Here is a 22,401-nt window from a genome sequence, read left to right as displayed (position 1 = left end):
AAACACTTTCTAAATCATTTCCCTCATTTTATTGGTAAGGGGGCAAAGGCCCAGACAGGAACTGCCCTGATCCGTGTCAAACAGCTAATTTGGGGTCAGTGGGGTCAAAAGTCAGGATAAGAATATAGGCCTCTGATGCGAAGACCAATTCTTTTCAAGCAACCCCCCCGAGTGTGGGGGTGTTTAACTTTATCGTGAAGCAAGTCCACCTTCTGGCAGATCTACGGTGCCTCCAAAAAACCGTATCGAACTTCAAGGTGCCTGAAAGCAACTGGGAGTCCAACAGAAAGGAAAAGGAGGGAGAGGGGAATGGGGCATCCCAAATCAACAGACTTTCTCCAGATCAAATGCCACTAATCCGAGCCCTTACAGAAGTCACAGACAGGTTCAGAGGGCACCTTGTAAGTGTTTACAAAAGTGTGTGTGTGTGTGTGTGTGTGTGTGTGCGCGCGTGCGCACGTGTGTGTGTGTGTGTGCGCGCGTGTGCATTTTGAGCAGGCAAAGTTTCATGCCTTCCAAAGGGGTCTTTGAGTCCCGACCTAAAAAAATAGAAGTTTTATAAACCTCTGCTCTCCAATTTCAAGAAAAACAGCTTCGGTCCCACATTCATGGGCTCATAGCTTCTGGAGAGTGGCAAGACTCTTCCTCATGGGCCTCCCTTCGAGTTCATTTGATATGAAAAACTCTGCATTTACTAAAAAAAAAATGAGATAAAGAAATGCATAGGAGCCACGTGGCCAAAAGTTTTTTAACTTCACAAATGAATGAGCAACGCATTGGGCTGGAGCACGGGGAGGGCTGTCCTGACGTGAGCCACCCACTACCTGTTAAGAGTCGCCAGGGTCCCCACAGGGCTCTGGGGCCGATGCCCGCCTCTACCCTAAACAAATGCTCAGATCTCTAATTCTGAGCTCCAAAAACCAAACAAAAGTTCAGCCAAGAGACTGGAAGCCTAGGCCTTCCCCACGTTGGCCATGGTCAGTGGCCAGGGGCTGCTGAGGCTGGCTGTTGGGGGCACACAGCTGCCTACACCTGCCACACAGGGGGGCGAGGGCACACAGGCAGACCCCAGCCATGCAGGACAAAAGCCAGAGGGCCACCTCTGTTGGTGCAGCTGAGCTGAGGCACATGGGGCTGCTGAGCACGGGCCTCCCTCGCATCAAATCCCAAAGTGAAGGGCTCAAAACACCCAAGCTTCCCAAAGAGCCACTCAGATCAACAGCTTAAAAAAATTCCTTTTTTTTTTTTTTTTTTTTTTAAATACTATTTCCACCCTGCTACCTCCCCTCTTGGGGAAGGACAGGATGACCATCACAGAGAGCCCACAAAAGAAAGAAAAAGCCTAACTCCGGGAGCATCCACGATGGGACAGGCACCCACATCCAAGAACAGGCATCTCTGCCTGGACACACAGGAAAAGCCCCCAACAATAGGGTTTGTAACAGAACCATTCCCTGAACTCCTCTCCTCTCCTAAGAGAATACTACGGAGCTGACAGTTGGAAGTGCTGTAAGCTCCTTGGACATGAGCATGAAGCAGGGCTGGGCGGTCATCCCACGAACGCCATGTGACATCCACATCACACAGTAACTGTTCACATGTTCCAGAAGGTTCTGCCGGGCCACCAATCCCGCTCCTTCCCTTTTAGCTCTCCAAGAGCTTCTCCCAGACCAGTGTCAATTCTGCATTGTTCCTCTTACAAAAGAGGTATGTCCTCCTCTCCCTACGCCTCCTCACTCCCTCCCAGAGGCCAACCTTCCTTTGTTTGCAAGTTAAATTCAGCATAACCAGACTCATCTAAAGGAACCAATCACACGTGAGTTGATTTTTCTAAGCACATACAGATACAGTGGGAATAAAAAAAAATCACAGTCATCAATAAGGAGCTGACCAAGAACAATCTGGGATGGGAGGCCACCCCTTTCTAACAAAACGGGCTTTTCTTTCTTGGAAGTGCACGCAGCTCCAGATAAATCGTCTGTCCAGGATGCTGATTTATACTGAAAACTTCTCAACCCCTGGGTCAACTATGTGCTCTCTGACCCCCTGCCATGATGGAGTTCACATGCCACAAAAGGAACATTCTTGATAAGGCTTCTCCCCAACCCCCCGCCCGTCCCCCTCCCCACGCACCTTTCAACATCTTCACGGCCACAGTGACTGCTTCCTTGGGCTTCTCTTTGTCAATTCCCACCGCCTCAGCCATGACCACTTGCCCAAAGCAACCTTCCCCCAGAGGTTTGCCCAGCGTCAGCCTAAATGTGTAAATAGGGGATTAGCACAGAGCATCTGGTGAAGGGGAAATTCCAGAACGAAATATAAAAATCTTTCAGCAGCTTGCAAAAGCATGGAGCATTTATCATATGGAACTAATGAGACCGGAGTATACACGCGCTTGAGTATTTTCTTAGTGACGTTGTAGAGAATGTCAATTACGGGCGGGACAGCTATTAAGTTTCACATTTGTGTTCACGATTTATTTTCTTTGTGGAAGGTATCCTTGCTAGTGAGGCGGTCAGCTTTCCTAAGTGTTAACAAGGAGGAGCTTCTGATCTCAGGCCAACTGAATATTCGTAATTTAAAATATCTTAAAGAAAAACTGTTAAAGCTGTTCTTCTTTTTTGGTCCCTGTGAAGTGATGTCTTTAATATCACTATTATTCAAATACCAGTGGATTTTACGGTCACATTCCTGGCCAAGTTACATGATATGAATCTTAAACGCATTTCAAGGAATCTCTAATTTTTCCCTAAAGGACAAAGACATTTCTAGAAATTGAGGGAAATCTTTCTTGACCTAACAGTTTAGAAATCCTTAACTACCCAAATTGTTGATGAAGAAAATCCAGAGTGAACACGATAAACTATTTTTCCAATTTCTAAGCTCAGAAGCTCGGTGCCTGTCCTACTAATGGCCATATATTGTCTTTGGACATTCTAAAAGCGGCGAAATCCTTGGAATGCTTATGAATGTGTGTGTGTGTGTGTGTGTGTGTGTGTGTGTGTGTGTGTTTCACTTAAGCACAAAAAAGCAAAGTATTTAGCAGCTCTTAGTAAATACACTGTATTTATGGTTAAGTACACAACGGTTTACAAAAGCTAAGCAAAGACTGAGGGCAGTGTACGCTAGGCTGAGGTCATTCTGTTTCTCTCCTGAACTAAAATTAAATTTAATATCTTGGCAGAAAATAAACATTTGCATTGGAAAAATGGCTAATTTATGTCCCACTGCCCTGTTAGTACAAGCGTAACAATCCTTTCTTTGTGCCACCTCTGTCTCCAATCTAATAAACCGCTTCTAAATAGCCTTCATTCACTGGAAATCTGCCCCACCTACATTTGTGCTCAACTCTATTCTGAAATGCTTAGCACTCACATTTTCCGCACTCAGCCCCCACCACCAGGTGGGAGCGGATGGTTAGGCACACACAGACGTCCAGTGTTGGCGGCGTCACGGGCGGCGAGCACTGTGGCCCGAACCTGAGAGCCGTCGTTTCTTAACATCCCATCACAGCCACCCAGGTCAGTCCTCTATGCACAGGAACGTGCGCAGGAGCCCTCCTGCTTGTACACCCAAAGGAGGGAGCGAGGTGGCTTCGTGAGAAACAGCCCTGTTCTCTTTCCACACACCCCAGGTAAGGACACCATTCTTTGTGTTTTTCTCTGATGTCTCCTGGTTGTTGTTCAAAAACCAAGTGAATGGTCTGTCCACTACAACACACAAACACACTGGAAATGACCTCCCTTAACCCTCCTGACAGAGTGAGACCTGGGCAGTTATTTGATTCTAGCTTATGATACACATTTGTATGTCCAGATTGGCTCCTGGGAAGCAAAAGTGGCGTGGAGTTGTGGGAATCAAAATCACAGTGCCCTATAAGCTCCCTCTCTTTCCAAACAGAGCTCGTCAGACCCAGGCTCTGGAAAAGCTTATCTTGGTACCTCTACATTGGTGGATGAGTTTCTTCTGTTGTAATTAACCACCTCTCTGACCTAATCTCAGGGAGATACTGCCAATGTCAAGACCAACGGTGAGTAGGAGCTCTACAGAAGCAAGGCAAGAGCTTGTCCCAGTTGACATGATGTAGACGGAGAGTCCATGATTTCCACCTTCCACTAGTACCACGGTTCAGACTCGAGGGACTACAAGTGGTACCCCCGAAGTGAGCTGAGGGCCTTGAAGGACCATCAGACTATACTGCAGAAGGTAGGTCTAGAAGCTGGTCCCGCCCAGAAGACAGAGTGCCGGGAGCACAGGGTCTGCCTCCCACACTCTCTGCCTAGCACCGCCATATTGTTGGGGTCTGCGGTTCAGAGCCCCTAGCTTACCACTACATGAAGGAGAGCGCAAGACGGGGAAACTCATGAGCCCAGAACCGTACTCAGTCCTGTGAAGTCTATACCATGGTCATCATTTTATGAACATGAAGTTCAGAGAGTCAAGGCTGCCCAGCCACTGGCTAGCTGAGCAAGGATTCAAATCCCACCAAGACAGCCCAAATACACGGGCCTGACGCCAAATCAAGACGTAAAGACTCCCCAGTAATGCCTTCAACAGAGCCCAGGTGGCCGTGCTCTGACTAAACATCAGATTGAAACACCTCCACATCATCTAATACAGAAAATATTACGGACCAGAGGAAATGTGACGTCAGGTACCATATTCAAACCTTCACAGCCACATATCACATTAACAACACTTAAAAAGGAGCAACACGGACTGAAGATTCTTCAGACAATCTACGTCTTATACCTAATTTCCCCCAAAGAAATGAACTATAGAAGAGTCATGTTCTAATAACCAGAAGTTGGAACATTGTATCTGTTTTACAAATGGGATACGGCCTTCCATGAAGTCCGTGTGACTGGGTTTGAATTATCTCAAAAGTAAAAAAAGTGCTAAGAAAGTATTATGTTGGTTGGGGACCAGCCAGGCCTAGCATCTGTTTTCAAAGAACCAGTGAAATCGAAAGAGAGAGAGAAAATCCATTCTTTGCTTTTTCAGAAGTTGGTTATTCAGAATTACAATCTCACTCATTCCCACTGACACCGTCACACATGACCTTTGCAGTTAAGATCAGGAAAAGAACATGTCAACCCAGCATCCCCGTTTATACCTAGGATTCCATTCGGGGCTGCAGCGAGTCGAAATACTCACTTATCTCTTGGGAACTCCCACTTTGGGTCTTCAGGCAGTTCATACTCGGAGACCCCTGCCAGCATGGGGGTGTCGGCTGCGGAGGACAGGCGTGTGGTTATCCTCACCAGTGGGGTGTTGGAGTTCATGGAGGAGCTGGACTCGGCAGAAACCTGGGTACAAAATGCAAAGCCCCAGATGTAATCCTGGCTCTGCCTGGGAGGCCTGGCAGCCGGCCAGAGCCCAGCCAGATGTTCGATCCTTAGAAAGGAAGACAAGTGGGAGCGCTGGCCAAAGTCAAGAATTTAGGCCCCAAACCACCGGATTCCAGCACCTCTGTGCTCCCATCTCTGCAGCACCAGATTTCACCCACATCCGAGGTTCCTAAGACCAGATTTGCAAACATTTTTAGATGGTGCCTGAGCAACATCTAGGTCAGCTTTCTGACCTAATTCCTCCCAAATAAGCACGTGAGCACGGGGCAACCACCCCACGGGCTTCGCAATTGCCTTTTGGCCTAGATCTGTCCCAGAGCCCCGCACGATCAATCTCCCCGTGGACAAGCTCAGACCATGAATCAATTCTCTGCCTATGCAACTCCATGGAACCTTCTTAGAAAATCCACTCTTCGATATTTCATCTGCCTTTTGGAAAGAAAAGCCGGATGTCTCAAGGAGCTAGCTCTAGGATTTGAAGGTGAAGGGCGTTCTCTTTGCTCCCAGGGCCATAATGCCAGGACACCTGAAGCCAGGCCCTGGGGCCGTTCTCTGCTGACGCCGACCACTCGGCGAAATCAAGATTCTTGTCAACTTCGCCTTCAGAAACGAGTGGACTGAACACAAGGGATGAAGAGTCAAGGAGAAAAAAAACTACGTCCTCGATTCATGATCACATGGCAAAGCTCCTCTCCCACCTGAGGTAGGCAAGGGTTTCCCCGAGTTTTGTCATTCACCATCACCCTTTTCGGGCTGCATCTGATAAAAGGGTTACTTCTTAAACATAGCGTCCTCCCTGTGCTGGTTTCTGTAAAGGAAAACACGCGCAGAGCCCACCTGAAGGCCAGTTTTGACAGTTACTGAACTGTCCTGATACAATCGTGGGCTGCTTGACCACCACCTTATTCTAAACCATGAACGAGCCCTGGGGCTCAAGAAAGTCAGAACATGAGGTTTAACATGGTCCAACAAAGCAGCCCGCCATCCCCCCCACCCGGTTCTATCCCCAGCACGACTGCGCAGGTCAACTGCACAGGTCAACTGCACGCCCCAGCTGTGCTGATGAGTAATTTTCAAATTAAGATGCCAAAGACGGAACGCAGGTGAGCAAACTTAGTTGGGATGAGTGTTCACAAAGTAGAACCTGAACCATCCCCACTGGGAACCAGAAGATCTGTACTTCCTGGGCCATGTCCTATTTGGAAAACCTTTATTCTCTTCTTGGTAAACCCAAACTGCCCTTAGTGCAGATGGAATCCCAAGAAACGCCCAAGAATGGACTGGGAGGGGGAAATCATTTTAGGAACAGGAAGTTGGTTTCAGTACTAAAATCAAGTTGCATGGGATTTTTAAGCCAGAATTTCTATTATCTTTTAAAATGTACAAGAGAACGGGCACCTGGGTGACTCAGTCGGTTGCTCAACTGAGTCCTGATTTCAGCTCAGGTCACAATCCCAGGGCTGTGGGATCGAGCCCCATGCTGGGTTCCCCACTCAGCACAGTCTGCTTGAGGATTCTCCCTCCCTCTCTGTCCCCCCACTCACTCTCCCTCTAAATATATTAATCTTTTTTTTAAAGATTTTATTTATTTATTTGACAGACAGAAAGCACAAGCAGGCAGAGAGGCAGAGAGAGAGAGAGGGGAAGCAGGCTGCCTGCTGAGCGGAGAGCCCGATGCGGGGCTCGATCCCAGGACCCTGAGATCATGACCTGAGCCGAAGGCAGAGGCTTAACCCACTGAGCCACCCAGGCGCCCCTAAATATATTAATATTTAAAAAAGAAAAATAAAACGTACAAGAGAACATTTCTGACCCTTCTAAGCAATCTTTTGACAGAGGACTCCCTCCTAAATTTTACTATGCAGACAGTATGAGCCGTGTTATTGTGAGCGCCATAAATATTTTTTTTCTTTCAAAAGGAGTTGAAGAATCATTAATCTGGGAGTTGAGAGAACCCCATGAATAGACTGGGCTCCAAAAGGCTGCAGCCTCACACCCAAGTGTCCACACACTCGAACGGCAGAAGCAAGGAGGAAAGCACAGCAGTAACCATGGCGACTCCCCCAGAGTCCACCCCTGGCCCCCACTAATGCCGGGGCCAAGGCAGGGACCCCACCTTGGCCAAACAGACAACCTGGGACACCCCTCCAGTGTGGGGGGCCCAACACAGTGCACTACACTGACTCAAGGCCATGTGCTATGGATACCAAAAGAGGCTGGTGTTTTCTGGAAAGTTCTTCCCCACGAAGAGGAAAAAAAATCACCATTCACTACAATGCGAACTTGTACTTAAAGGTCACAAGCAACAAGTACCAAACACACTAGTAAAAGTCAGCCTCACGATGAGATGACGCAGGCCTCAAAAGGCCGCGCTCTAACAGTTTCTGCCGTCATGACGCTCTCTGCAAGGCCAGCCGGGTAGACTCTTGCCACCGGCCCTGCAGGATTTCCAGAATTCCACCATCGGTGCCTGGTGTGCTGGCATCGGTGGAAAGGAGGGGAAACCCAGTGGGGAAGTCACAGGGGGATGTGGTTCTGAGTGAAGAGGTCCTCCAGAATTTCTTCCCTTGTGGGTGTGAGAACACAGCATTACTTCCAAACATTCAGGAAGGATAGAGATTTCAGAGCGGCCACCTTCAGAGAGAGACTCAAACAGTTGAGGGATGGGGCAGAATTTGTTTTACCTCAGAACTTTCTAAGCCATTTGAATTTTATTACCTTGCCTACGTATTTCTCTGATGTTTTAGAAATAGCACCTTCTTTAACAAGAAAAACACGTTTGAAACACAATGACTTGATTTCCAAAATGAGGTAGAAATGACGAGAACACTGCCCTTCTCCTTCCCCTGTGCTCGGTTCTGCAGCATCTCGGCACCCTCCCACGTGGGCACCCCACTGACCAGCCCTGGCCAAGCAGCCCACCCTAGCTGGTCCCCTTCCCCTGCTAACTATCTACGACATGGGGGCCCAATCAGGTGGGGGTCGTGTGTCAATTCCCATGCTGGCCAACTGTGAGAGTTTAGGGAAGTCATTTACCCATCTCAAGCTAGACTCTCCTACCTGTTAGAAGGAAACCGGGGAAGTTCCCACCCTGCAGGGGCACCATGAGGGTGAAATGAAGTCACGCCCGTAAGACATTTAGTGCTGAGCCTGGCGCTTGCTAAAAGCTCAATTAATATTTGCCAAGACCACAGTAGTTTTTCCTAGCACCTTTTCAGAATCCTGAGCTGCCCAGATCCAAGGGAGCTTATGACCAGCACCTTCCTCTGGGGAACCCAGAAGATCTGGAGCCTGTGGTGGTTTCGAGTGGGAGATGTTAGCTTCCTGTGTGCCCTGTGAAGAATGAAACCCACTGGCATTAAGGGTTGACTGCCTTACTGGCCTGGAAGATGAGACCCTCTGCTCACAGCCACGGTGGACTGGGGCTCCAGCAAGGGAAAAAGCAAACCCAAGAAACAAAGGATCCGGGAATCGGGGGTCGGTCCCAGAGCAGGAGGAAAGCTGGAGCATAAAAACATCCTCGTGACAAATACGGTTCAGAGGGGGCTTAAGAGCAGAAAAACCTAACGTTCCGTCAGACGCTGACTGCTCCACGGCTCACCTATGACCTGAGCAACCTTCGCCTACAAACCCACAGCAGAAGTTCACATACATACGCATCTTCCTCCAAACAATCTCAACGAGGTTTTCCTGTGAAAGCTTTCAAAACGGAAACCCTTGGCAAACTTGGTTGTTATCGTGACTATTAAAAACCTGAAAATCGTGTTTACAAAAAGGATTACTTAGGGAAGTTTTATCCAGATTAAGGGTGGAGGTTTAGATTCAATGTATAAATCTGGAAAATACTTCTATAAAAAGCACTAAGCGGAGGGGGGAAAGGTAAGAAAATGCCAGCAATATGAGAAACTAGAATTTGGTCACTCTGTCCGTGGAGGTGTTACCTTAATTTTACCTCCATGCATTTTTATTGAGCTTTTAAAATCCCCTCTGGGACTGTAACTATGGCTGGCTTTGTCCTCACTCCCTTTCTGCTGCGAGCTGACACGCTTCCGGGGCTTGGCGCAATCCCCCGCTGGCTTGTCAATGCCTCCATGCAACGCGGCATCTCGGTGGAGCTTGTCTCCTTCCAAACACACCCCCCAAGTCATTCCTGCTGCCCACCTGTGAATCTCCTAACACAGCACTGTTCAATTATAAACTGCTTTTTTTTTTGCACAAAACCATGATCTCCCCTCATTGGATTGCCTATCTAATTTGAAAATATTCCATAGGTGGCGATCATTAAGTGATAGACAAGCCATAAATGGGAACACCCTAAAATAAACCGCTTTCACCATCCTCAGTCCCCACAGGCACGTTCTAGCATGTATTTTCAGTCTCTACTCAACTCCCCACTTTCCGGAATCTCTTTAACACGTGCCATAAATCAGGCTTTTAACAAAATGTGCCTTTTGTATATTTCTACAGTCTATAGGGGAGATTAAGAAAGGAAGTGATTTTTTTTTCTTTTTAAAGGGCCACCAAGAAATCGTGTTATCTCTGCACACTAGATTAGACTAGATTAGAACCAAGGCAGGGGACCTCACAGAGAACGAGGCAGGCAGAAGCAAAGGCAGAAGGGGGGGCGGTGACGAATGTGCATGCTAATTCCTGACTCTGAAGCTGTGGGTCCCCGGTCCCAAGCCAGAACAGAAGGCTTCAAGTTAACACACTTTGCTGTAAGACCTGCCTGCCGTTCCCCAATGTCCAAACAAAATGCTTTCACCACCTCCAACCAGGTGGCTGGGTTAAAGGTTCAAGGGGGCTTGGGGGTTGGATTCTGTTTCCCTCCATAACAAAATTTAAGTCATCAGACAAGGTATTTTTGTCACTCATCTCCTTCACCATGTCTCTGCCTCCCCTACGCTGCTCCCTGGACTCCATGACTCAACCCATCAGAGCAATGGCTCCCCAGTTGTGGATGGGCTGGTTCTTCTAGAAGATTCTAGGAGCCAAAATCCAAACCAGATCTCACACTGCCCTGTCTCTGGAAGGCTGAGAGGGGAAGAGCAGCCCAATGGGGGTGCCCACATGGAAGGGCAGAGTGCAGGGAGCCACCCATGGCCAATCTCATTACCCACGTGTGTTCTGGAACCAGGGAGGTCTCACTAGACCCCATGACTGACCAAACCATGGAGAATATGCCAAGATCCTGGTATCTGGCTGCTAGACAGTGAATGAGCTTCTAAGAGTGGAACCCGCCTTCACAGGGCTCAGTGCGTTTAATAACCATTAGTGCGCAGCCCTAAGAACTGGCTCCTGAATCACCTTGTACCCAGTCAGGCCTCCCCAACCCCTACATCTTCTGTCCCATTCAGGAGGTCTCTGGGCTCATGCCACTCATCTCAAAGATACTGTTATAAAAGATGCCCTTGATCCACCTGTATCAACAACCGAGATGGCAAAACTAAAGTCTCACAAAAATTACCCCATAGCCCTTCTCAGAGGCCAGTGGTGGTGGGAGTGTGCACTGCACGCACGTGTGTACCTCCCCACCTAGGAGATGGGTTTACCTGTTTATAGCAAAAGGGAAATCTCCATCCTGCCCTCTGGAGACTTCTGGCTCCAGAGAAGAAAGTCGAGGTACTCACTGAAAACCGGATCCACCAAACCCAGCAAAATAGCTCATGCTTCCTAAAGAAACCTCCACAATTTCCTTGCACCCCCCTCCAGTGATGCCCAAGTGATGTGTGCGACCAGGGAAAGCAGAGCCCTCTCTTACACGTGTGGACATGCGGAGGCTGCCTCCTAATGACTACAGCCATCCACGGGCAGCCCCAGACACCTGCACTAGCACTGATAAGCGCACGAGGACACACTCTCCGGGCAGGCCCCCACCTTGATCGTGCCGATTCCAGAGGAGCGAGAGCGGGCGAGCCAGGGGCTGGCACGGTGTCCGAGCCAGGGTGAACCCCGGTCAAGGGACACGGAGAGATGCTGTGTGCCACCCACCTCCCCCACAACCAAAAAGTTCCCCCCTTTCCTCAAGCATCAAAATGCATAAAGAACCTCAAAAAACTCCTGTTTACTGGGACAGGCACACAAGGAATTTCTTCTGAGCTACCCGGGGAAAAAGTACTTTTGACTCAAATAAAATGACAAACTGAAACGTCGGTCTTATAACAGTTAAGTCCAGGACAAATTAGTAAATGTCAAGAAGGAAAAACTCACAGAAGGATTAAAAAAAAAGAGAGAGAGAAAGAAGGAAAAATAAGAACACCACTCCTCTTGTTCTAAACAGAGAACAATGGTGGACTGAGCTGAGTGAGACGTTGTGTGAATGTGTGTTGGGGGAGGGGCGAGGGTCAGGGCCAAGAAGATAACACTCGGACTCCAGCATGAAGACACTCAGTGTTCCCTGCGTGGTAGAGGAGGTTGGGCAGATACAGCCTGAAAAGTGGCCTTGCAAGTAACTACAAAGAACCCATCCTCAAGACATCTGATTACAGGCTCACCTGTCGCCAGGTAAAGGCATGCTTGGCATCCCTGTGGTATTTTCTCTGTCATCAACATATCTGCCAGCCTTTATGGGGTTTTCATTCCAGCTACAGCCCAATAACCCTCTTTTATCCAGATACCTGGTGGGCATCTCCTTCCCCACCAAAGGGGCCGTGCTCGTTGTCAAGCATCACACACCCATTTTAACACAAAAGAGTTGGTGAGGAGTGTCATCATTCCCCCAAATGAATAATCAATATTCCCCCAAATAAATTAATCTCCCAGAGATCTGTTGGTTCCCCTCCCCCTCTCCAGGGCATGGCTATTTGCCCACCTTCCTCTGCTTCTCTTATTCTCCTTGACACTGCTAAAACCCAAGACAGCTACATTCTAAATGACGATGGCCAAATAACACTGGAAGGTGACAAGTCTTATCTTGCATGGAACCTGGGTTAGATCAAGCACTCAGGAAATTATGATAAATAAAGGAAGAAGAAGGAGAAGAAAAAGAGAAAACCTAATGTTCCCTTTGGCTACACAGGGGAGAGTACAGAAAGAATGACGAACCAAAGTGGAGACAAAGAAAAAAGGCCAGTCAGCCAAAGAGAAATGGAAATACAATGAATAGGGCTGAGTCAAGGAGATTTTAAGGGCAACTGGGTCTTTTATATTTAAGTAAAGAGAAGAGCACTGTCACAGTGGCAGAAAAAGATGATGACATCATTACGGGCCAATGATCTAGCTACACCAAATTGCAGGTTTCCTCCAGAAGGTAGCATTTTCCCCTATTAGAAAAAAAATTAATAATAGAGATGGGAACACCACTCCCTTTTGCAACTCCCTGAGGTCAGGTTCTCAAGATGGTGTCTGGAAGAATGGCCCAGAGGTAACTGGAAAGGAGGAGGGAGGGGGAGGGGTGGCCATAGCCCCTGAAGGTCACTGAAGGCACCACCTGGCCGTGTGAAGAGTCACCTTCAGACTGGATTCGCCCAGAGTCAGGCAAGTGGCCCTATCACTGCTGCTCTGGAAGGCCCCAAGAATGACGGTGGTGTCATTTTAATAACAATAGCATTCTTGGTGGCAGGAGTCACCCAACGGGCACCTTTACTTCCCTTGCTCTTCACAGTCTGGGCAACCACCTGCACTTGACACACACTCCGGATGCCATGCTCAGCCTCTAAGAAGAATAAAGAGCTGCTTGATTCATGGCTCCGGAGAAGTCAACAAGGACCCATTCAGCCAGGAGTGTGGAGCTGGGTTGGGAACAGCCAGAGCCATGCCAAAGCTGCGGCTGGCCGACTGGTTCCTAATCCGTGCTAATGCCTGCCCCAGAAAATGTCATCGCCACCTGAAGTCCCGGGGGGGGGCGGGGCTGGGATTCACCCAGAGTTTCTCGGAGTGCATTTCAGAATCACCTAAGGACCCACTTAAAATACAGATTCCTGGCCCCATTCTACATCTACTGGATGACAAGCCTCTGGGGCTAAGACTAGGGAATCTGCAATTTTAACAGACGCCCTGTAAATTCCACTAAAGCACACACTACCACAGAGCGGCGCGTTAGCCATTTTACTTGCTACCGCCAAAGAAATTCCTTGATCGGAACAAAGTTCCCAATACTTGACTTGTAAACACTTGTCATTCACATCTGCCTTCCCCTTCCATGTTCAGGAACACAGAAGAAGGAGTCAAAGCATATCCTGTCCCACTCAGCTTTGCAGCTGTGGGTTACGGCAGAGGCGGCAGAGGCTCTATCTTGCCCTGTCTCTCCAGAGCAAAACGACACCCATCAGGAGGGACACACGAGCGGAAAGTAACCACCAAGGCTAGACACAGGGTTAAGAACAATCTGTTGCTCATTCAGTATAAAAATCTTTCTACCACCAAATCCACAGCCGCACTTGCGAACGATTAACAATAACACATAATATATGTGTACACGTCTATTTTAAGAATCAGAGAGGTCGAGCCAAAACCCAGTTACTAGAGACATCATAGTCTGGTTTAAATCAAGCAGTAGTTCAGTTTCATCTCCAGGGCATAAGTTTCTGACCTTGATTAAAAAAAAAATAATAGGGCGCCTGGGTGGCTCAGTGGGTTAAGCCGCTGCCTTCGGCTCAGGTCATGATCTCAGGGTCCTGGGATCAAGTCCCGAATCAGGCTCTCTGCTCAGCAGGGAGCCTGCTTCTCTCTCTCTCTCTCTCTCTCTCTCTCTCTCTCTGCCTGCCTCTCTGTCTACTTGTGATCTCTCTCTCTCAAATAAATAAATAAAAATATTTAAAAAAAAAATAAGTCAAAGAGAACTAGAGTCCCTCCCTTCCCAACTAGTGGCATAAGCCTGTCTCAAAAACAGCATTAGATCACAGGGGACAAAAGTGGCCTATGATTCAAAAAGACGGTTACACTTGAGCCTCGAACACACAAGGGCATTGCCTCCCTATGTTATTTCCAGTCCTGCCAATTAGCTCCCAGAGTCTCACACCAACCCTCTTTCTTGCCCTTGGAACTTGACCTAGCGGACCCCATCGATGGACCAGAATTTGACTCTCTGAGCCCCAAACACTAACTGGAGAGCCACTGAGAAACATGTGGCGCACTGAAGCTCACAGAAGTAGATGATATTGTAGCCCAGAAAGAGAGCCGAGGGCTGGCTGGGGCGTGCGGGGAGGAGTAAATTTCTTTAAACTCTTTATCTACTTTCTGTTACCTGTCTCCGCAGGGGGATCCGTTTCGTCAGCTTGTGCACAGCTGGCTGGCTGCCGAAGTCTGGCTTCTTGGTCGTGGTCTTCATTCGGCACAAGATGACCGTCACCACCATACAGGCAATTAGGAAGACCCCTATGCAGTAAATGGCTATCTCCAGGTAGTCTGGGGAAGCCGTGATCTCCTTCTCTCTTACAGGAGCTGGAGTGGACACCACAGGGGAGGAACAGATAGGCAGGCCACAGAGTTAGGACACGGGGTTGATGATGCATCCCAGACAGCTAAACGAATCACAAGGTGGTGACCATTCCCAGCGACAGGCTTCCCATTGCCTCAGTGCTGCAGAATGGCATGGGCTATGGGCCTGCCCTGCACCGCTCCCAAATGAGGGTGAGTGATCAAGGGCTGCCCGTTGGACCACCAGGGCCCGAGCAGCCACTATCTCTAGCTGCAACGGGCCTCTGCAATCCAGTGATCGTCACGGACTGGCTGGCTCCAAGACACGAAGGGCAGGCTACTGGGCCACATTCTGTCCCACGTGTGGACGGAATAGGACAGTTATCCACACTTGTTAAAAAAAAAAAAAAAAGAATGAAAAAAAACTGTCTTCCGAAGGGATCTCTGATGCGAACCAAATTAAAAATTCCTAAATATAAACAACGCCCACTTTCGCATGTGAACAGATGGAACGTCACTCTTATTTGGGTAAGCCCTTCCAAAGGAAGATGTGACGGGGTGATTTCCCCCAGATGAACACACTTCCATACGAAATGAAATAAATATTCATTTAGTAGGCTGGTCCGGAAAGGTTTCAAATTTCTTAACACAATCCAGCATATTATTTAACGGAACAAATGAAAGCACTGAATTTAAAGACCGAATTGCCTTTGATACAGAATCATTACATCCATACCATGGAACGTTTCTAATATCCCTTAGTCAATTACCATTTAAGATTTGTGTTTTCTATTTATATTGAGGTCACTACAACTTTTCTCTAAAAGAAAAAAGAGAAACGGTATGACGGGTGCATATCCATGGAATTACTTAAGGTAACACGTTCTTAGATCGACTTAAAATACTATCTGCTCCCTCCTCAGTCCTCAGTGGTCATGGAGCTACAAGCAGTGTATTTCCAAATGGTATTTTTCTCGAACTGCATCCTTAGTTAATGTGCTAGTACTGTCAGGCAAATCGGTTAAGAAGGGCCAATTAGGCCCCTGTAGAATGCAGTACTACAAGTAAAAGCAAGCTTAAAGTAAAAGGCATCTCATTGTTTCAAAGCAAATATTCACAGAGCAGACTCAAAACAAAAGGCAAAATGGATGCAATGGTATTATTTAAAGCTTATCCATTTTAATCAGAAAAAAAATACTTGCAAGATAGTCAAAACTCCCAGCAGCACAGCACAAAATGAAATGATCAATTTCTTTTTTTTACTAGATATAAAAATAAGCATGCAGGTAGGCACTTTACTCTAGAAATAAGGAATTAGGAACTGGAGTGGAACATCATGAGCTAGCAAACCAGTCTAGGCAGCTTCACAAAGGAAATGACAGAGACAGATGCATCAAAGTAGACCGTGTTATCAGGAGAGGTTCGACTAGGACAGAGATGCTGGTCGAAGACCCAGACCACAGCAGCATGTAGCAACAGGCCTTCACTGATGTTGATTTCTCCAAAGGGCGGAAATCACATCAAGCCCACGTCGGCGCGAGCATGCTTTGCAGGAAAAGCAAGAGGAGGGTCCATTTCATTGCAACATGCAGCAAGCCACCGATTCCCATGGTAGGTAACACACTGCTTCTGTACGTCCTACATGCCAGGGTGCTTCTCCCCAGGCACCCCAACGTACATCCCTCTATTCACGTATCATTGAAAAGAGAGAGTGGAACCACGTGATCAAAGTACATATGGGATTTTAGTGAAATGGAATTTGAAATGAGAAAAAATTACTTTGAATTTTACAAAGTAATTGCCACGTCTTCCTGCAGAGAACTGCGGATGGGTGAATTTATACATTGACTCACTGAAAATGTTAAGATCCCTTTGGGTTTTAAGGATGAAATTTCACTTGATCATACATGTGAGTGTGGGATCTCACTGTAAGTGAATTTCCAAAGGCAATATTCTTATCCCTGGGGGATAATTTTCGACATTTTGCAAAATCTTTACGCCGGGATAAAAGGGGCGGTTTCTGAGAACAGAAGCTGTGTTAATTTTATAGCAATCAACCCAGAAAAGGGAAAAAACCATGGAGAGAAAGAGCAGTATGTACCTGGCAAAACGGTCAACCATGCAGAGTGAAAGGATATCCCAATAGAATTACCCGCCAAGCACGTATACTCCCCAGCATCCTCAAAAGTTACATTCCGGATATAGAGAACCTCAATCTCTTTGTCCGTGGTATTAACACCGGCGGCCTAGAAAACAGGGAGGCAAGAGAAAAGGCTAGACAACACAGGGATGACCGTGGAGGGGGCCGTGGAACCAGGAGGCATCGCACCGGGGGGGCTCCGGCAGGTGCTGGCCAGCAGAAGATTCCGATCGCAGCCCATCCACAAAGCCCACAACCGAGAGACACTGAGCAACACTGAGCAGCTTGCCGCCACAGGCCCATCACCACACCGGCTTCACCACCTAGACATGCATGCAATCAGACGCATGGAAAAATCAACCCACAGAGATCCCTTCTCTTGGCCTTTGTGTTGCTTTGGATTGAGGGATGGTTTTCCAAAAGCATGAACACCCCAAAAGTCCCAGCTGGGTTCTGGTCCTGTTGGCTGCAGACTCCCACCTTGAGGAAGGGATGGTGCTGTCTTGAATTTATTGCATTAGGGAGCAAAACCCTGGAGATGCACCCAAGTGGACACCTGGCACGTCCTTCCAGCCCTGTGGGCACCAACCAGGGTGGGCTATTGTGTCTGACTTTCACGTATCACCACTTTGACTCACGTTGGGTGGGGGGAAAAAAAAAAAAAAAAAAACAGAAGAAAGTACAATCTTGGTAGCAAAGACTGCAGGGTTTTTTTTCCTTCAATATAGACATTTGAGTGTGAGTTGTGACAGAGAACAGCAACGGCTGCCTTCAACAGCGGCTGCCTTCAACTGCGTCCACACCCATGAGATGGATTGTGCTCCAATTTGGGACAACAAGGTCAGGGACAGGATCTCCTGAGTACCCATTATGGGTAACCAAGGAAGTGATATTCTGTTGGAAAAATTATTGCGTGCCAATACTTCTCTACCAATTTGGAGCAGAAGGAGGTAGGAATTCTGCTGATACGCCAATGTCCCAAATTCAACAGGCATGCTGATGGTGGACAGTCATGATGGGGCATGTACAGCCCGAACAAGACAAGCCAGAAGGAACGACTTCAAAACTGGGTTGGGGGAGAGGGGGTGGAGGATTGTAATCTTTAGAAGAGATGAGAACAAGCACTTTGAGCATCGTGGGCATTTTTCCATGGCTGCTGGCATCCTACCAGCTGCACCACCGAAGAAATATGATTATGAATATACCAAGGCCACAGAGTCATCCTAGAAGCTGCCTGCAGTTTCCCAAAGCACCAAGTCTTTCCAGCTTCTACATCCAGACTTCTTTTTAAAAAACAAAAAACAAAAAACAAAAAAACACAAAACATTGTTACCTTGCTGTTTTGGCAGGACAGTGAGCCAGGCGGACTGGTTGGCCTGCCCTATATAATTGGAGACCTTACATATATACTCCCCAGCATCCGCCTCCGTCACATTGAACAGAGCCAGCACTTCTGCATTGGAACTATTAATCCCCGAGTGCTGGAACAGACACAGGAGAACAATATAACGGCCAACCAGGAAGGACTTTGCGCTGTCTAGGGTCCCACCACCAACACACCACCAAAAAAACTAACACAGAAAACAACTTCCATGAGGTCTAAGCGACTGCCTTAATGAGCTGAGTCGTGGCTTCGACCGTGGAGAAGGAGGGAGGGGCGTGTGATCAAGACCAAGCAGAACAAACCCGCGGTTCCCCGGGCTGGTCATCTTTTTCCAGCTCTTTTGATCACTGGGATTCTCAGCTGGGGAGAATCGCTCACCGGTTGAGAGTCCTGAGTGGGGCTACCTATGGTTCTACGGGAAGACTGTTCTTGTCTAAGGACGATCTCTTTGAGCACCTACATGCAGGAGACGTGGTAGGCAGTGGCTAAGAAAAGTCTGTAGACTTAGCTGCTGCTTGCCATCACCATCCTGGAGAACAAGACAGACCTAAACATTAAAGAGGCTGATGCTGGCTCCACTGGGGACTTTCAAGGAGCCAAATATGAAAGGCAAGGAGAAAGCTTCCTTGTTCAACATTTCACTGGTGCAAAACCATTTTCTAAAGTTGATTGCTGGGGTGCCTGGGTGGCTCAGTGGGTTAAAGCTTCTGCCTTCAGCTCAGGTCATGATCCCAGGGTCCTGGGATCGAGCCCCGCATCAGGCTCTCTGCTTAGTAGGAAGCCTGCTTCCTCCTCTCTCTCTGCCTGCCTCTCTGCCTACTTGTGATCTCTGTCTGTCAAATAAATAAATAAAATCTTTAAAAAATAAAAAAATAAAGTTTATTGTCTAAGCCACAGGTGAATGAGTTTCCAAGGCTAAAAGCCCTCTTCTGAAAATAAAACGTGAATTGCTTCGGACAGACGGCTACGCCAATTCGATCCTAACATCGTATTAAGAGATGGAGACATCAGCATCACGGTAAGTACTGGTACCTTGCCTCGAGTTTAGAGAGCTCTCTCAATGCACGCCGTCCCGTGGACTCTGCTAGAGGAGGCGGCATCGCGACCCCCACTTTTATGGACATGCAGCTAAGCCTCAATGCCCCATCGGAGATCTCGGGGCTGATAAATAGCTGAATTATTCCGGCTCCCACTCGAATAGCCCTTCCTCCCCACCCCACCCCGCCCCCAGTGCCCTTATGCAATTTTACTAGCGAGTCTAATAATCTGCTAATCCCCTAACACACTCTCCCCCTGGCTGGTCAAATGCGAGAATCGTCTTCTCCCAGATCCAACAGGAAATCGGAGGACCTGCCCTGACGTCCACAATGGAGTCCCCTGCGGGTCCCTTGAGATTCAGAAAGTCCTCACCTTCAGCACCTTGAGGTAAGGCAGCCCGTCGGGCCCGTATTTGCTGCCATTCTTTTCTACGTGTTTGATCCACTGAATGTGGGGCTGGGCGTCGCTGTACACTTTGCAGACGAACTCGACGTCACCTCCCACCACGGTGGAGGCGTTGGCCGGCAGTCCAGCTTGGAGGATGGGCCGGTGTGGCGATCGCTCTGGGGGGCGGGGAGGGAGACGAATAAATAAGTTGTGTTGTCCAGAAAGCTGTTCATGAACACAAGCCTTAAAGGCCTCAAGTCTGCTGGCTGACTCCTTTGAAATAACACCGCGACCCAATGTATAACAAAACCGACTTCAAAGGAGACTGCTAGAGCGTGACCCTTATAAAAAGAATACTTACTTAGAAAACACACAGAAGAACTTCTGATATCTCAAGTTATGGGTTGTCTGTGGCCACTCACCGAACAAGGGGAAAGGTTTTACTTTGACAATGGAAAAGACAAACGGCAGGGGGACGGAGGCCTCTTCACTTGTCCCCCTTGGGATAATATCGGAGACTCACTTTGACCATAAGCTTAAGGTCACCAGCAAGGGACAAGCCCAAGGTCACCTAGAACACCAAAATGGCTCCTGTACTCAGTGTCTCCCAAAACATCTCTAAGGCGCTCTGAGAAGACCTCCGTTTCTTGTTTGGAAAGAAAAACCGAAAGCACGAGTTCAAGGTGATGAACAGACTGGATGAACAACGGGTTTCTTCTTTTTACTCTGGACTTCACCCCTTTTAGTCACCATCCACCCCTTCGTTTTCTCGATATATACTGAGTGTTACCGTCTGCCCAATGCTAGGTGCACAAGGAGACATTCCTTATTCAGATGTGGCACCGAAAGAAACACAGACAGACCCCAGTCCCCCAATCCCGGCAACGTTCTAGGCCATGTTTAAGGAAGCCCCATAGAGGACATGTTAGCAATCACTTCCCACCCTCACGTGCCTTGCCGCTCTCTCAAAGCAAAAAGTTCTCAACAGAAGACACCCCTCGTCTTACACGTGCAAAAGTCCCTCTCCAGCTTCAAGGGGGTCTCTATAGAAATCCTGTAGTTCAAGGACCATGAGAAACTGCACACAAGTGTCCTTAAGAAACTGGTAACTGAGCAGCCCACTGTGTGATCCCGTCCACAAAGGCTCTAGAATCATAAGCTGACTGCCATCTTCCTACACAGCAGTTTGGTCAAGGGCAACACATACCCAATCGCCCATCCAGCCATCCACAAACATATCATCCCACCCCCACCTTACCTGCACGTAAGCCTATCTTACCTTACCTGCAAGCCAGCCTATCTGTCTCCCCGCACTACAGAGGCCACTGCCTTTAACCCCCGGCTTAAGAAATGGCCGAGGAAAGGAAGAGATCCCAGCCAACCCAACACACCAAACATGCCTCCACCCTGTACCTGAGTGTCCCCATGTGCTGGACTGGAAACAGCAAATTACAATGATAGATATTGAAACCCTTCTATATTTGGGCCTTAAAATAGTATTTGGTGGAATTTGTTGGACACAAACCAAACCACATGTAAATTGATTTTACTGCACAAGCCTGTTGGTCTTTAAAAACTTTTAAAAAAAAAGGAAAAGAAAAGAAAGAAATGCTAGTGGGTTACTCTTAGCACATTTCATTCCAGAATCTCCCATCACTTCAGAGACACCTACACTTTCACATTAAAAAGATAAGGATTTCAGAGTCTCCAAAGAAGTCATTCGTTTGCAGGACATTACCCTGGAGGCTGAACAAAGAACCCAGAAAGCCTACTTTTGTGGGCAGAAAATCTCAAATCTATGATCTCTTCATGACCACAGATGACCAGAAACATGACCGGAAGCCTCACCCTTTGGCAGACATGCCAGCTCTGCAATGGGCCACGGCAAGCCTCCCGGTCAGGTGTGGCACCCGGCCTGGAGCCGGCAGGGGCAAGGCTGGTTTAATCCCAGTGAGCCCCATCCACGAGAGGAGAACAGAGTCAAGTGTGTACACACACACACACACACACACACACACAAACACACTCTGTCCTCACCAGGCCTCCTCCCATGACGCCTTGTGGGAGGGGAATCTGTCCTCTGGGCTAGACACTGCCAGCCAAGCTCACAAAATCCCCTTCTTCACACATATTGAGGTAGTTTGCCCTTTCCCGCAGAGAAGTGCATTTTAGGTACCCTTTCGTTCCCTGGCTCGGTTTTCCAGTTTTGCGTGCCTGTGTTTGTGTGTTTCGAGATAAATATTTACAATGGACCTAAATATTTATTCTTAGAAACAAAGGCCCTATAAAACCTTAAATGTCATAAGCCAGATCAACTGAATTTCAAACCAAGTTCTCCTTCTTAAACATACTTGTTTCCAATAAATCGTTTCACAAGCAAACACTGTGTATGTAATACCAAATAACGATGCCCTGGGAACAATGAGTGCTTTCATAAGGCCGGCATCTCTGGCCTGCGCCAGCCTTCAGCAGGGAATGTAGTCCCTGGGACAGCACTGGCAGGGTCCACGCCAGAGACGCAGCCTTGTTCACTTGTGGTCAGCACGCTGCCGCGTTCCACTTATTAAGTTATTCCATTGCTATCCGGACTATTTCCACCAAGGGCGGGGGGGGGGGGGGGGGGGGGGGGGGGGGGGGGGAGTCCTTGCAATGGTTTAATATTATTGCGTTTGCAAATTTCAGGGCAACAAAAGTTGCCGCTTGCAGTCCTGAATGTATCTTTTCACATTTTCTCACCTTATACA

General features: G+C 48.0%; 1 protein-coding gene across 12 annotated transcripts in view; it reads right to left on the bottom strand.

Annotated features, from left to right (window-relative positions):
• FGFR2 (fibroblast growth factor receptor 2) overlaps positions 1 to 22,401 on the bottom strand; it is a 102,586-nt gene that overhangs the window by 17,628 nt on the left and 62,557 nt on the right. For 4 of the 12 annotated variants that reach the window (XM_032882175.1, XM_032882181.1, XM_032882183.1 and 1 more), the window contains 5 exons: positions 19,643 to 19,833; positions 18,182 to 18,329; positions 14,530 to 14,732; positions 5,158 to 5,309; positions 2,134 to 2,255 (listed from right to left, as the gene is read on the bottom strand). In XM_032882175.1, the coding sequence (XP_032738066.1) occupies positions 2,134 to 2,255; positions 5,158 to 5,309; positions 14,530 to 14,732; positions 18,182 to 18,329; positions 19,643 to 19,833 (816 nt within the window). Of the gene's footprint in view, positions 1 to 2,133; positions 2,256 to 5,157; positions 5,310 to 14,529; positions 14,733 to 16,809; positions 16,955 to 18,181; positions 18,330 to 19,642; positions 19,834 to 22,401 lie in introns of all 12 variants that reach the window. The other 8 variants (XM_032882176.1, XM_032882182.1, XM_032882184.1 and 5 more) reach the window with 3 other exon arrangements.

This window comes from Lontra canadensis, unplaced genomic scaffold (genome assembly GCF_010015895.1).
Source record: "Lontra canadensis isolate GAN:19392208 unplaced genomic scaffold, GSC_riverotter_1.0 scaffold79, whole genome shotgun sequence".
NCBI lineage: Eukaryota > Metazoa > Chordata > Mammalia > Carnivora > Mustelidae > Lontra > Lontra canadensis.
This window is presented reverse-complemented; position numbering and strand designations above follow the sequence as displayed.